The 16,033-nt window shown below is 41.0% G+C and overlaps 1 protein-coding gene and 1 long non-coding RNA gene across 2 annotated transcripts; one reads left to right on the forward strand and one right to left on the reverse strand.

The window, feature by feature from the left end:
- The first annotated feature begins 706 nt into the window (after positions 1-706).
- Positions 707-10,348, forward strand: LOC103408333 (aquaporin PIP2-1-like). The gene is made up of 7 exons (XM_070820211.1): positions 707-887; positions 1,265-1,287; positions 1,860-2,179; positions 3,021-3,315; positions 3,411-3,483; positions 9,696-9,778; positions 10,005-10,348. Exons 1-7 carry the CDS (start codon positions 707-709, stop codon positions 10,122-10,124), a joined length of 1,095 nt encoding a protein of 364 aa, XP_070676312.1. The 3' UTR covers positions 10,125-10,348.
- LOC139195289 (uncharacterized) lies at positions 4,106-5,766 on the reverse strand. Its single transcript, XR_011580067.1, has 2 exons — positions 5,227-5,766; positions 4,106-4,304 (listed from the first exon to the last, which is right to left on the reverse strand). It is a non-coding gene; the product is annotated as an uncharacterized lncRNA (long non-coding RNA).
- Positions 10,349-16,033: the final 5,685 nt, after the last annotated feature.

The following is a 16,033-nucleotide window of genomic DNA, read 5'->3' on the forward strand; positions in this document are numbered from 1 at the left end:
CCATAGTTGAGCGAGGAGAGAATAGAGAGAGACATTTTGGTTTTGGTTGGTCCCAGAGGTTTTGGGTCTTTTTGGTGGGTTGGATAAGATTGAGCTTTTTGGTGGTAGGGGGTATCAGGGAAGGGGAAGGGTGTCGGTGGGTGAGGGGTGGAGGGGATGGAGGGGTGGAGCCGTGGAGGGGGTGGAGGGGATGAAGGGATGTTGGGTAGGGAAGATGACACATGGCGCCCAGTCATTGTCCACATGGGCGCCACGTCATCAATTAACGGAAAACTTAACAGCCAGACTAACGGATGTATGAGACTGTCCCAATATTAACACTTTAGGTATGACTCTGGGACGAAAAATACTTCATGTACTAAATGTTGAAAACCACGAAACTTGAAAGTAGCAAACTAAGATATTTAAATATTGTCCACAAAAACATAACTTTAAAGCTACTGTTTGGATGGTCCTCCATTCTGCTTCATGTCATCACGCCATCACTTGTAACCTCCCTTCAACTCTTCCTCCATCAACATCATCAACTCTTTGTTCGTATCATCATCAAGAGTATACTTACACTATTACACATATATGGAAATAATTAATTCCAACATATAACAAAAAAATGTCACAAAATTAATTATTCATCCATCAACAGTATAATTACTAATAATTGATCCATCACTGCCTTCTTCACATTCTCGGGCACATATTTCCAAGAATGCCACTCAGCAGTAGGACAATTATTTTGAATGGCTACACCTATCACATGCGCGAACTCCACATGTTACCTCAGATCATACGAGTTGGCGGGCACGCTCTGATCCCGATTTTTATCATCCATCCTCGCACGAACAGAATTGTGAAGAATAAGGAGAGCAGAATTGCATATTTAAAGGAAGGTTAGGGCCTTTGTGCGACGAAGTCTTTGTCGCGTAAACCTTGGGCGATGAACATCGTCGTCTTGCAAACATCTGCAATAAATACAATATTGATTCCTTAGATTCACATGCACTGAATGGTTTGACTAAAAACTAACAATAATTTGCGCGACGAATCCTTTGTTGGGCAAAGGTCCCCTGCTTCGTCACTCATGTTTTTCGCGTCAAAAAAATTATCCCATGTTTTTCCTACTGACTTTGCATGATGACAATGAATGTTTGTCGCACGAAGTATTCATGCGTGACTAATTTCTTCGTCGCGCAAAATAATTTTTTTTTCCTTCATTTTTTGTGCGACAATACTGTGTTTTGGTCACGCAAGTTGTTTTTCCTACTAGTGTCATTCAACGAGCTCTTAAAGGTACTGAGACATAGACTAGATATATACATGAAATAACTTGAAAATCACCAGTATCAAATACATTCTAGTGTTTTTGCTTTTGCAAGAGTTTGAAGTTTGGACGTTGAATTTACCGTTCGTCTCATATTCTTTATTATTATTGCTTCCCACCCTTTCGGGTCATATGCCATGGTGCTTAACCCAACATCGATGTTGTTACACAAACTAAAACTTGCAATTTAAAATTTTGTCAAGTCGTAAACAGTAATCTAGATTCTACTTCAGAAGTTGATTGTTCATTAATACCTTACTGAAATTGTGTATAAAGAATTCGAATCAGACAAATAATTGTAGGATAACTTAAAAACCAAATAAAAGAATAGAATATATGTGACCTTGAAGGACGACCGACCAAATATTAAATTTCATAATTCCACTTCACTGTACTACTCCCATATAACATATAAACATCCCCCCCCCCCCCCACACACACACAAAAACCACAAACAACCTCTTGCAACGTCACCACCTTAAAAAAAACTCACTTCATTTCATCTCCTCCCCCCCCCCCCCCTCTCTCTCTCTCTCTCTAGTTTCTCTCTCTAGCCATTGCTAAAGACATTGAGGTTGGAAGTGGGAACCCAGCCAAGGACTACCAGGATCCTCCGCCGGCGCCGCTGATTGACCCAGAGGAGCTAGGGAAGTGGTCATTCTACAGAGCCATCATAGCTGAGTTTATTGCCACCCTCTTGTTTTTGTACGTCACTGTGCTCACTGTGATTGGTTACAAGCAACAGACTGACACTACCCTAAATGGAAACCAATGTGGTGGAGTTGGCATTCATGGTATTGCTTGGGCCTTTGGTGGCATGATCTTTGTCCTTGTTTATTGCACTGCTGGCATCTCTGGTGGGTTTTATTTCGATCTTAAACAAATATCCTCTCCTTCTCTAACCCATTAATTATTTTTCAAGAATTAAGTAAAACCTATGTAGTGAGTCATTTTTTGGTCTAACTAAAACATCACGCGCTGATGCAGTGTTGTCCACCTAAAGTTGTCCACATAATGTTATCATTAGATGGATTAGTCATACCACGTCACTTACACACAAAAAAATTAATTTGAATCTCTAACATTATTGACATCCAAACGTGGTGCGCCTAGTCCACTCAAATTGTAAGTTCATGTAGTTAGTCTAAGTAGTGAGAAATGATAGAGTAATGAATTATAATTAAGGGTTGAATGAATAAGTAGCACCTGTCACACACTAAGGGCTGGTTATTACTGTGCTTTGAAAAAAAACTGCTGTGAGAATAAGCGGTTGTGCTATGAGAATAAGCGGCTGTGAAATAAATTAGCAGAGTGTTTGGTAAACTTTTTTGTAAAATTGCTTTTGGAAAAAAAAAAACAGTCTGATAGTGGTTCTTTTCATTAAAGGAGCACTGTAGCTCCGTGTGCTTTGAAAAAAAAAGCCAGTTTTCCAAAGCTGCAAATAGCAACTTCAGCTTTTTCCTTTGATTTCAGCTTATTCTCACAGCAGCTCCCAAAATAAGCCATTTTTTTTCAGTTTACCAAACACCTAAAACCCTCACAGCTTTTTTTCATGGGTGCTTTTTTTTAAGCACCTCCCTCCCAAACCACCCCTAAGTTATAATCTAAGTGAATTAGTAACACCAGATCGGTTACTCACTAAAACATATTCGAGTTAGCATCCAACTTATGGTTTACTAATATGTGCATTTTTTGTATGCAGGGGGCATATAAACCCTGCAGTCACATTTGGGCTGTTTTTGACAAGGAAGGTGTCACTGATGAGAGCCATATTGTACATGGTGGCTCAGTCGTTGGGAGCCATATGTGGTGTTGGGCTTGTTAAAGCTTTCCAAAGTGCTTACTATACCAAGTATGGTGGTGGAGCCAATAAGCTTGCCGATGGCTACAGCACAGGCACTGGGTTGGGTGCTGAGATTGTTGGCACCTTTGTTCTTGTCTACACTGTCTTGTCTGCCACTGATCCGGAGCTAAAAGCAAGAAATTCCTATGTCCCAGTAAGTATAAATTAATTTTGCAGTTAGTTTCAAGAAAATTAATTTTAATTTTAATTACTGAACTGTAATGATTTGTCTATGTTGATTAATTAAAGGTATTGGCACCACTGCCAATTGGGTTTGCTGTGTTTATTGTGCACCTTGCCACAATCCCAATCACTGGCACTGGTATCAACTAGGCCTGGCAAACGGGTCGTGTCAGTCGTGTTCGTGTCGTTTTCATGTGACACCTGTTATTTTAACGGGTCGTGTCGTGTCACACCCGTTATCTTAACGGGTCCTTAACAGGTCGTGTCACTTTACCCAACGGGTAAAGTGATCCGACCCGTTATGACCCGTTAAGAAAAAAAAAAAATTCTTAAATTTGCACATACCACACATTGACACATAAATATTACTTCAAAACATTAAAACACATTTGTCGTTTAAGTACTACATCTACACTCGAAAATAAGAGCCTAATAAAAAAATAATACATACACTACTAATCTATTACAAATTTTAAATGTGCAAGGATATGCAAAATGAAACAATTTTTGTTTTCAAGGTTGTGAAATCTTTCTCAAAAGTTTAAACCTCAATTTACAAAATCCTCGATTTACATCGATCATCATGAAATTGCATTGGAACTTTGGCTTGATCTATTGCCTTCAAAAGTTATGTTGATAATGTTTTCCGTAAGGTTTTCCACGTCATAACTATCTTCTGCATAAACTAAGCATAGAAAAACCAAACATTAAAAATCATTCAAATTATGAGAAGTTTACCAAAATAATTATGAAAAAAAATAAAACAATAGTTGACACACCCCGTCCCGAAGGAGGGCATGCTGGCCGTCACGTGAGAGTGACGTAACCATTTGCACAGTACGGAAGCTTTAATTATACAACTTCAAAGTTAATACACCCGAAGGTGCGTCCTAATTTGGTCCATTCTGTCAGAACCCCGCTGAATTCCTCGTAGCCACCACACCTCAGCTATTCTTTAACCTGGAGGGGCGCAAAACCAAAATTGAGTGGGTCAGTAAAACAAATCCTTTCAAATCCAACTTTTCTTTAAAACATTGTAACCCCTCTCCGTAAAACTTGTATACTTTCCCAGAAATGTAAAATATAAATATATATACATATATTCTCAATACTTCAATTCATTAACTCAACATTTTTCAGTACAAATATGCCATGCCATGTCGGAATTCAACAGTTAAGTATGAATGCATCAACAATAATTATATCAGGTGCAAGAAGTAATCAACCGGATGCCCTTTAATGGCCCTGTACGGTTGAACCTAGAGCTGAAAATCTATCACTCTCACTCTGCCGGAGTCACCTCTGTGACCTGTACGGCCTTCTGCACATAAGTCGGAACCACCTAATGTAGTCTGTACGACTTAATGGTTAATATTACGCTCTAGTGCTTTCTCATCAATCATCTGTGCACATAATCTAAGGTCACCCACCAGTCGAAATCTCACTAACACTCTACGACTGGCCCGTCGCACCCACTCCGCGTGGACTGTGCGACCAGCATCTACTTGGATCCAAGGCGAGCGTGCGATGCGGTGAATACTATAAGCACTAAACCATGGTGCAGGATTTGAGCTCAATATACATCAACATCATCATAACAGTAATTAAATACTCACCTGATACTCACCTGTGCGTCCGCCGCACCATTCATTCATATGCATCATATCTCAATTCATACTTTTCATATCATTTCATGCATGGCAATTCGATTCACATTTCTATATACTTTTCATATACTTTTATGCATGGCATCTCAATTCACATTTCAATATACTTTTCATATAATTTTATACATTGCATTTAAAGCATACTTTCATTAAATTTCAATTTCTGGGAAAACGTCAAGTATATATATATACGGAAAACAAAACTGCCCACTCACCTGGAGTTCGCCCTACAACTCCCTAGCACAATACGCCAAGGCGTCATGACAATCGGCGCCTAAAACAATAATCAATTCCAACCTTAGAATTCATATCGATAGAATATATAACTTATATAAAATACGTCACTACGTAGTTCGATCCGGAAGATCCACCACTCAGATTTTAAATCCATAACTTCCAGAGGTCCACAATATATCTCTAGGATAACCTCCTAAAATTTCATTACCATCCAACGGTCGGATCTCCGTCAATTAACAAAACTAGGTGACGGTTAACATTCTATATTATGGACTTACAACTCCAATTTCGGAAGATCCGCAAATCGGATTCCCAATCTGTAAGTTCCTATAATCCTCAAATATTACGTATTACAACGTATCAAAGTTTGGTGACGATCCAACGGTCGGATCGTCAATTCATATTTTCACCTAAATGCAAAAACTATAAAACGTTATTTGAACACCTAACCAACAATCCTTAATAACTTTCTCATACGGTGCTCAATTTGGGTATATGAATATACCACAGTGATCTACTCGACGTCATGGACGTCGAAATATTTTTAAAATAATTGTTTACTGTAGCACGCGCCCCCACGCGCCCCCACGCGCACCTTCTTCCTCGCGAGTTCGCCGGACTGGTTTTTCTCCGGTGGCCGGATTCTGGGCATTTTTCAAATGCCTTGTTCTCCTTCGTTTCTCACCCATTTTCTTCGTATAATATATCAAAATGAAGCCCCAAACATGTAGAATCACAATATACTACTTTTAAGCTTCAAAAAGAACTAAATCTCACCGGAAAAGTCGAAGCAAAACCGGCCAAACTTGCAGCTCGTGATCCCGACGTCCAATTCCTTCAAACGAAGCACTCCGAGCTTCCTTGGGACCTCACTAAGCTCACTATGAGCTTGGATTGTCCTAAAAATCAACCAACAAAAAGTTCATGAATAGTGCCAAACTCGGACCTCGAGTTTTCAACGCGAAAACGAAGGATTCCTTACCTGAAAATGGTGTCTACGTGATCGTGGAGGTTCCAGGAGTTCGATGGTGGTCTTAACTCCGTCGTTGGTATAGATTTAGGGTGGTTTTGTGGTGGTCCGTGTGAGTTCGAAGGAGAGGGAGAGAGAACTGAGAGTTTCGTGAGGGAGGAGAGAGAGAGACAATGTTACGGGTTATGGGGAGGGTTTTGAGGTGTGGGGATCCCACGTGTCCAACCCAATCCCAATTTCATAAATTCCAACATAAAAATCCAAACTTAAGCCTAGTTTAAGTTCCTAAAACCAAATAACTTAGGAACTTTAAGTAAAACCAATTGTTAAATTTTCGCCCCTTAGTCCCGTTTAAGGGCATTTTCGTCTTTTCACGTCCTCGGAATTAAAATTCCGGGACGGGCTGTGACAATAGTACTCTACCATACTTTTATTAAGTATAAACATAAGATTTTGTGGTATCCACTAGTGTAAATATTTTAAATTGAAGATCGAATTCAATCATTGTATTCATATAATGTCAAGGAGTGTAGTTGTAAAAAATCATCAAAATCGGAGTTAAATTAACCGTTAAATCGTGATTTTTCGTTTATAACCGTCGAAAAGTTTTGTCCCGTTACGTGCTCTCTGAATGTTTGTTTTTTGCAATTTTTGGCGTATGTGATCTCGAAATATATACAAACATGTTTGACGGTTGGATCATTGAAACTAGTTTCGTAGAATGAGTATCCCATCAAAACAATAGATTCACTAATACTTAAGAGTTTATTCATACTTTTATTAAGTATAACATAAGATTTTGTGGTTTCCACTAGTGTAAATATTTTAAATTGAAGATCGAATTCAATCATTGTATTTATATAGGGTCAAGGAGTGTAGTTGTAAAAAATCATCAAAATCGGAGTTAAAATGACCGTTAAATCGTGATTTTTCGTTTATAACCGTCGAAATTTTTTGTCCAATTACTTGATCTCTGAATGTTTGTTTTTTTCAATTTTTAACGTATGCAATCTCGAAGTATATATAAACATGTTTGACGGTTGGATCATTGAAACTAGTTTCGTAGAATGAGTATCCCATTAAAAGAATAGATTCACTAATACTTAATAGTTTATTCATACTTTTATTAAGTATAATATAAGATTTTGTGGTATCCACTTAGTGTAAATATTTTAAATTGAAGATCGAATTCAATCATTGTATTCATATAGGGTCAAGGAGTGTGGTTGTAAAAAAACATCAAAATCGGAGTTAAAATGACCGTTAAATCGTGATTTTTCGTTTATAACCGTCGAAAAGTTTTGTCCCGTTACTTGATATCTGAATGTTTGTTTTTTGTAATTTTTGACGTATGCGATCTTGAAGTATATACAAACATGTTTGACGGTTGGATCTTTGAAACTAGTTTCGTAGAATGAGTATCCCATCAAAACAATAGATTCACTAATACGTAATAGTTTATTCATACTTTTATTAAGTATAATATAAGATTTTGTGGTTTTTACTAGTGTAAATATTTTAAATTGAAGATCGAATTCAATCATTGTATTCATATAAGGTCAAGGAGTGTAGCTGCAAAAAATCATCAAAATTAGAGTTAAAATGACCGTTAAATCGTGATTTTTCTTTTTATAACCGTCGAAAAGTTTTGTCCCGTTAATTGATCTCTGAATGTTTTTTTTTTGTAATTTTTGACGTATGCGATCTCGAAGTATATACAAACATGTTTGATGGTTGGATCTTTGAAACTAGTTTCGTAGAATGAGTATCCCATCAAAACAATAGATTCACTAATACCTAAGAGTTTATTCATACTTTTATTAAGTATAACATAAGATTTTGTGGTATCCACTAGTGTAAATATTTTAAATTGAAGATCAAATTTAATCATTGTATTCATATAGGGACAATATCTCCGCTTTGTGGTGGAACCCGGCGCACCGGTCCGACCCCACTCACGGATTTGTTTTTGCAAGCCGCAGCTCCAAAACGCGTCTCTCAAGAGTACATGCGAGCGAATACATATAAGGCCCAAGGACAACCCTCACGTCGTCGATGTGGGATACTACAATCCACCCCCCTTAGGGAGACCGACGTCCTCGTCGGCACACCGAACGGCCGTGAGTCTGGCTCTGATACCAAACAGTATACCACGCCTTCCTCCGCAGAGATATTGTCCGCTTTGTGGTGGAACCCGGCGCACCGGTCCGACCCCACTCACGGATTTGTTTTTGCAAGCCACAGCTCCAAAACGCGTCTCTCAAGAGTACATGCGAGCGAATACATATAAGGCCCAAGGACAACCCTCACGTCGTCGATGTGGGATACTACAATAAACAGTATACCACGCCTTCCTCCGCAGAGATATTGTCCGCTTTGTGGTGGAACCCGGCGCACCGGTCCGACCCCACTCACGGATTTGTTTTTGCAAGCCGCAGCTCCAAAACGCGTCTCTGAAGAGTACATGCGAGCGAATACATATAAGGCCCAAGGACAGCCCTCACGTCGTCGATGTGGGATACTACAATCCACCCCCCTTAGGGAGACCGACGTCCTCGTCGGCACACCGAACGGCCGTGAGTCTGGCTCTGATACCAAACAGTATACCACGCCTTCCTCCGCAGAGATATTGTCCGCTTTGTGGTGGAACCCGGCGCACCGGTCCGACCCCACTCACGGATTTGTTTTTGCAAGCCGCAGCTCCAAAACGCGTCTCTCAAGAGTACATGCGAGCGAATACATATAAGGCCCAAGGACAACCCTCACGTCGTCGATGTGGGATACTACACAAGGAGTGTGGTTGTAAAAAATCATCAAAATCGGAGTTAAAATGACCGTTAAATCGTGATTTTTCATTTATAACCGTAAAAAAGTTTTGTCCCGTTACTTGCTCTCTGAATGTTTGTTTTTTGCAATTTTTGGCATATGCGATCTTGAAGTATATACAAACATGTTTGACGGTTGGATCGTTGAAATTAGTTTCATATAATTCGTATCCCATGAAGTTCAATGGTGTGTGTGTGTATATATATATTTATTTATTAAGTAGATTTAAATCTATTTATTTTGTATGTATAATTATTATAGTTTTTAAGGGTATAAAATTTAATATATATATATATATAATTATTATAGTTAATATTTTGGGTATAATTATTATAGTATATATAATTATTATAATTATTATAGTTAATTTAATATATATACATATATATATAATTATTATAGTTTTTAGGGGTATAAAATTGTTAAATTAATATATATATATAATTATTATAGTATTTTTTTAGGGTTATAAATTATTAAATTAATATTCTGCTTATCGTGTATCGTGTTACCCACGTGTATACCCGAACAAACCCGTTATCTTAACAGGTGCTTATCGGGTTACCCGATAACGACCCGTTTCGTTATCGTGTCGACCCGAACACCTGTTAATTTCGTGTCGTGTCGTGTCGGATTATCGGGTCGTGTCAGGAATTGCCAGGCCTAGTATCAACCCAGCTAGAAGTTTTGGAGCTGCAGTGATCTACAACAATGACAAGGTTTGGAATGACCAAGTATGCACTTTGACCATGCTCTCTTAGTTACTAACTTTTAGTTGAGAACAAACACAGAATGAAACACTAAACAGATAATCAACCGATATATATAACGCAGTGTAATACCCTTTATTGTCGTCTCCTTTTTTATTTAATTTTACTTTTGATCAAAAAGTTCATAATTAATTCTATGTCTTCGTATTCTTCTAATTATTTTACTTATGTTTGTTGTTTAATTATTCAGTGGATCTTCTGGGTTGGACCATTCATTGGAGCTACCATTGCTGCCTTGCATTACCAATACATCTTGAGAGCAGGAGCTGTTAAAACTCTGAGTTCTCTCAGGAGCTCCTCCAACAGATGAATTCTAAGAGACTTATTGTGTTTTCTCAATGGTCTGAGAAACTTTAGATTATTCTGGAAGCATGGAATTTGTATATTACTACTATTTGTATTGGTGTTGAGGTTGTCAATTGTGTTAGCTTCCTCTGTCTGCGTGCACAACGTTGCACTCTGCTATGTTGGTTATTGTGTCATCAAAATGTTTAATTAGTGATGAATTATAAAAATATGGATTGGGTCACCGAATTGGCATTTCAATAGCTAAATTCCAATAGTACAACATAGACAACAACAACAACAACAACAAAGCCTTTTCCCACTAAGTGGGGTCGGCTATATGAATCCTAGAACGCCATTGCGCTCGGTTTTGTGTCATGTCCTCCGTTAGATCCAAGTACTCTAAGTCTTTTCTTAGAGTCTCTTCCAAAGTTTTCCTAGGTCTTCCTCTACCCCTTTGGCCCTGAACCTCTGTCCCGTAGTCACATCTTCGAACCGGAGCGTCAGTCGGCCTTCTTTGCACATGTCCAAATCATCGGAGCCGATTTTCTCTCATCTTTCCTACAATTTCGGCTACTCCTACTTTACCTCGGATATCCTCATTCCCAATCTTATCATTTCTCGTGTGCCCACACATCCCACGAAGCATCCTCATCTCCGCTACACCCATTTTGTGTACGTGTTGATGCTTCACCGCCCAACATTCTGTGCCATACAACATCGCTGGCCTTATTGCCGTCCTATAAAATTTTCCCTTGAGCTTCAGTGGCCTACGACGGTCACACAACACGCCGGATGCACTCTTACACTTCATCCATCCAGCTCGTATTCTATGGTTGAGATCTCCATCTAATTCTCCGTTCTCTTGCAAGATAGATCCTAGGTAGCGAAAACGGTCGCTTTTTGTGATCTTCGCTAGATTGCTCCGGTCATTAGTGTGGATAAGTATATAAATGGATAGAGATAGGAAAGCAAACACAAGATGTACGTGGTTCACCCAGATTGGCTACGTCCACGGAATAGAAGAGTTCTCATTAATTGTGAAGGGTTTACACAAGTACATAGGTTCAAGCTCTCCTTTAGTGAGTACAAGTGAATGATTTAGTACAAATGACATTAGGAAATATTGTGGGAGAATGATCTCGTAATCACGAAACTTCTAAGTATCGGAGTGTGGTGTCGTCTTGACTTGCCTTATCTGTCTCATAGGTAGATGTGGCATCTTCTCTGGAAGTACTCTTCCTCCATCCAGGGGTGGTATCTTTAACTGGTGGAGATGCACAAGGTAATGTATCAATTTCACTTGAAGCTTACTTGTAGTCTCAGGCTTGGTCAAGCGCGATACAAACCATGTAGTAGGAGTCCCCCAAGTCGCCGAGCTAGGGGGTCTGCTGAAAGAGGTGACAGACAAGGTAAGCAATCAGAGCTCCGACTGATTGTTCACCTTCTCCCCATCTTGCAGCAGCATGAAGGATAAAGAGAAGAAAAATGAGAAGAGATGATATGAGATACTTTTGCTTTTGAAGAAGTAACTTTCCACAGGCTTATTCTTGAACTGAGCTGGAGGGTTTTCTGGTTTCCTCCAGAGTATAAGGCCGACTGAAGAATTTGAGGGTCAAAACAAGTCCATCAAATCTAGAGTACGTTCCACCCTGCTGATATGGGATACTTTTGCTTTTGACAGAGTAATGGGTGTATCGGCACGTGTGCTGTTACGCTTGTCTCCACATGCTTCCTTGTATCCTTCGCACTTGCCCTATCTGTTCCTCAAGCAGATGCGGAATCTTCCCTGGAAACATAAGATGTTGAAGATGAGTACTCGAGAGCAATGCCAGGTAAGTAATCAGGTAAGGGGTTCCAGGCAGTCAGTTCCTGGCTGGAAGCTTGATCCAAGTGCTGACTGATTGCTCTCTTTCTCCTTGTCTTGCAGGTAAAAACAAGGCCAAAGGAAAAGACAGGGAAAAAGCATGATATGGGATACTCTTGCTTTTAACCCTGATGATATGAGATATTCTTGCTCTAGTATAGCTTGTTTGCAGAGGTATTATCGGGGGGAAAGAAAGCTGAATATTTCGAAAGGCTTCGTTGGGAGTGCCCTCTCAGATATGATGAAAGGTTGAGCATTTTTGCAGGTCTGCCTGTCCGTTGGGGATGGAGGTCGACATATATAGGAGTCTCCCTAACAACAAGTAGTAATGCTATTCCTTTACCCTGCTTGGTCATAGCACGGTAGTGGGAGCTGCCAGTTTCACATGTTTTAACTCTGTCAGAGCACTTTGAAAAAGTGGTCTGTGGTATCTGGCTCTCGAGATTCGGAGAACGATGCCTTTTCGATTTTTGAGAAAGCAATCATGCTGGGGGTCTGGCTCTCGAGATTCGTAGAGCAGTGTCTCTTCGATTTTTGAGGAAGTAATCATGTTGGGAGTCTGGCTCTCGAGATTCGGAGGGCGGTGCCTCTTCGATTTTGGAGCAAGCAATCCTGTTGGGAGTGTTGTCTCGAATGTGAGTAAAGGTTGGGCATGTTTGCTAGTCTACCTTGCCACGAAGCACAAAGGTTGACACACAGAGACTTTCCAATTATCCAGCAATGGTACTGTTCCTTTACCCTCTCTTCGCTTTTGAGAAAGTAGTCATGTTGGGAGTCTGGCTCTCGAGATTCGGAGGACGGTGCCTCTTCGATTTTGGAGCAAGCAATCTTATTGGGAGTGTTGTCTCGAATGTGAGTAAAGGTTGGGCATGTTTGCTAGTCTACCTTGCCACGAAGCACAAAGGTTGACACACAGAGACTTTCCAATTATCCAGCAGTGGTACTGTTCCTTTACCCTCTCTTCGCTTTTGAGAAAGTAGTCATGTTGGGAGTCTGGCTCTCGAGATTCGGAGGACGGTGCCTCTTCGATTTTGGAGCAAGCAATCTTGTTGGGAGTGTTTTCTCGAAAGTGAGTAAAGGTTGGGCATGTTTGCTAGTCTACCTTGCCACGAAGCACAGAGGTTGACACACAGGGACTTTCCAATTATCCAGCAGTGGTACTGTTCCTTTACCCTTGTGGGTAATAATATGGTAGCTAGACCTTCAAAATTTATGTGTCTAAACTTTGTTAGTGCTGTTTCTTTGCTATTCTTTTACCTTTCTTGGTCAGAGCGATGTAGTGGGAGCTGCAAGCTTCACGTGCTCAACTTTGGCAGAGAACTTTGGCAAAGTTATCTGTGGTACCCATGAGCTATTGTTGCGTGTGGGAAGTGGGTGATTGAACAGTAAGATTCATGTGCTTTCTACTTCACCAGAAGTCTTCGACAGAATGCCCATAATTTCTGCAAAGCTGAGTGTGCGTGTGACAGGTGCTGACAAGGCTAGAAAAGTAGGTGCCTCTTCGATTTCTGAGATCGGCCCTCGTGGTCTCTGAGCAGCCCAGCTTTTGAGAAAGCGAGCGCCTCTTCGATTGATTCGGAGAACGATGCCTCATCGATTTTTGAGAAAGCAATCATGCTGGGGGTCTGGCTCTCGAGGATTCGGGGAGCAGTGTCTCTTCGATTTTTGAGAAAGTAATCACGTTGGGAGTCTGGCTCTCGAGATTCGGAGGGCGGTGCCTCTTCGATTTTGGAGCAAGCAATCTTGTTGGAAGTGTTTTCTTGAATGTGAGTAAAGGTTGGGCATGTTCGCTAGTCTACCTTGCCACGAAGCACAGAGGTTGACACACAGGGACTTTCCAATTATCCAGCAATGGTACTGTTCCTTTACCCTCTCTTCGATTTTTAAGAAAGTAGTCATGTTGGGAGTCTGGCTCTCGAGATTCGGAGGACGGTGCCTCTTCGATTTTGGAGCAAGCAATCTTATTGGGAGTGTTTTCTCGAATGTGAGTAAAGGTTGGGCATGTTTGCTAGTCTACCTTGCCACGAAGCACAGAGGTTGACACACAGGGACTTTCCAATTATCCAGCAATAGTACTGTTCCTTTACCCTTGTGGGTAATAATATGGTAGCTAGACCTTCAAAATTTATGGGTCTAAACTTTGTTAGTGCTGTTTCTTTGCTATTCTTTTACCCTTCTTGGTCAGAGCGATGTAGTGGGAGCTGCAAGCTTCACGTGCTCAACTTTGGCAGAGAACTTTGGCAAAGTTATCTGTGGTACCCATGAGCTATTGTTGCGTGTGGGAAGTGGGTGATTGAACAGTAAGATTCATGTGTTTTCTACTTCCCCAGAAGTCTTCGACAGAATGCCCATAATTTCTGCAAAGCTGAGTGTGCGTGTGACGGGTGCTGACAAGGCTGGAAAAGTAGGTGCCTCTTCGATTTCTGAGATCGGCCCTCGTGGTCTCTGGGGAGCCCAGCTTTTGAGAAAGCGAGCGCCTCTTCGATTTCTGAGATCGGCCTTCGTGGTCTTTGAGAAGCCCAACTTTTGAGAAAGCAAACGCCTCTTCGATTTCTGAGATCAACCCTCGTGATCTCTAAGCAGCCCAGCTTTTGAGAAAGCAAACGCCTCTTCGATTTCTGAGCAGGCGCCTCTTCGATTTCCGAAGCTCCGTCGAGTGCAGATTTTTATAGAGGCTGACATTAAGTTCCAAAGCACACTTGAATCTCCACCAGTAGAAGCTTCATTCTTGCACTTCTAAGATCTTGATTTGTCCGACCTCTTCTCTCTTCAACACCTTTGAAAATGTCTGGCCCCTCCGATCGTTGTTTTGACTTGAACCTTGTTGAAGAGGCAGCCCCGCCTTCTCCAGACAACATATGGCGCCCATCCTTCGTCTCCCCTACTGGTCCTCTTACCGTTGGGGATTCCGTGATGAAGAATGATATGACCGCTGCGGTGGTGGCCAGGAACCTTCTCACTCCCAAAGATAACAGACTACTTTCCAAACGGTCTGATGAGTTAGCTGTTAAGGATTCGTTGGCTCTCAGTGTTCAGTGTGCAGGTTCTGTGTCTAATATGGCCCAACGCCTATTTGCTCGAACCCGCCAAGTTGAATCCTTGGCGGCTGAAGTGATGAGTCTCAAACAGGAGATTAGAGGGCTCAAGCATGAGAATAAACAGTTGCACCGGCTCGCACATGACTATGCTACAAACATGAAGAGGAAGCTTGACCAGATGAAGGAAACTGATGGTCAGGTTTTACTTGATCATCAGAGATTTGTGGGTTTGTTCCAAAGGCATTTATTGCCTTCGTCTTCTGGGGCTGTACCGCGTAATGAAGCTCCGAATGATCAACCTCTGATGCCTCCTCCTTCTAGGGTTCTGTCCAGTACTGAGGCTCCAAATGATCCCCCTCCGGTGCCTTCTCTTTCTGGGGCTCTACCGACTGCTGAGACTTCTCCTAAGCAACCTTTGTGAAGGCTCCGTCTTGTGTGTTTATTTTGACTCATGTATATGTACATATTTGTAGCTGATCGGGGATATCAATAAATAAGCTTTCCTTCATTTCAACGTATTGTGTTAAATACACCAAAGCCTTCTTCGCTAAGTTCTTTGAATTTTCTTTTGTTGAAGCTTGTATGTTGAAGCTTTCTGAGTGGAGCATGTAGGTTGGGGTAGTGTTCCCTTAATTTTCCGAGTGAGGAAAACTTCTCGATTGGAGACTTGGAAAATCCAAGTCACTGAGTGGGATCGGCTATATGAATCTTAGAACGCCATTGTGCTCGATCCTGTGTCATGTCCTCCGTTAGATCCAAGTACTCTAAGTCTTTTCTTAGAGTCTCTTCCAAAGTTTTCCTAGGTCTTCCTCTACCCCTTCGGCCCTGAACCTCTGTCCCATAGTCGCATCTTCTAATCGGAGCGTCAGTAGGCCTTCTTTGCACATGTCCAAACCACCGTAACCGATTTTCTCTCATCTTTCCTTCAATTTCGGCTACTCCTACTTTACCCCGGATATCCTCATTCCTAATCTTATCCTTTCTCGTGTGCCCACACATCCAACGAAGCATCCTCATCTCCGCTACACC

Source organism: Malus domestica, chromosome 04, assembly GCF_042453785.1.
Source record: "Malus domestica chromosome 04, GDT2T_hap1".
NCBI lineage: Eukaryota > Viridiplantae > Streptophyta > Magnoliopsida > Rosales > Rosaceae > Malus > Malus domestica.

Bases quoted from the DNA above. Each gene is read 5' to 3' on its own strand.
- LOC103408333 (XM_070820211.1), top strand. From the start codon at position 707: ATGCCACTCAGCAGTAGGACAATTATTTTGAATGGCTACACCTATCAC. The intron at 888-1,264 runs GTTAGGGCCTTT...TTTTCCTACTAG, and splicing joins AATTGCATATTTAAAGGAAG to TGTCATTCAACGAGCTCTTA. The intron at 3,316-3,410 runs GTAAGTATAAAT...GATTAATTAAAG, and splicing joins CAAGAAATTCCTATGTCCCA to GTATTGGCACCACTGCCAAT.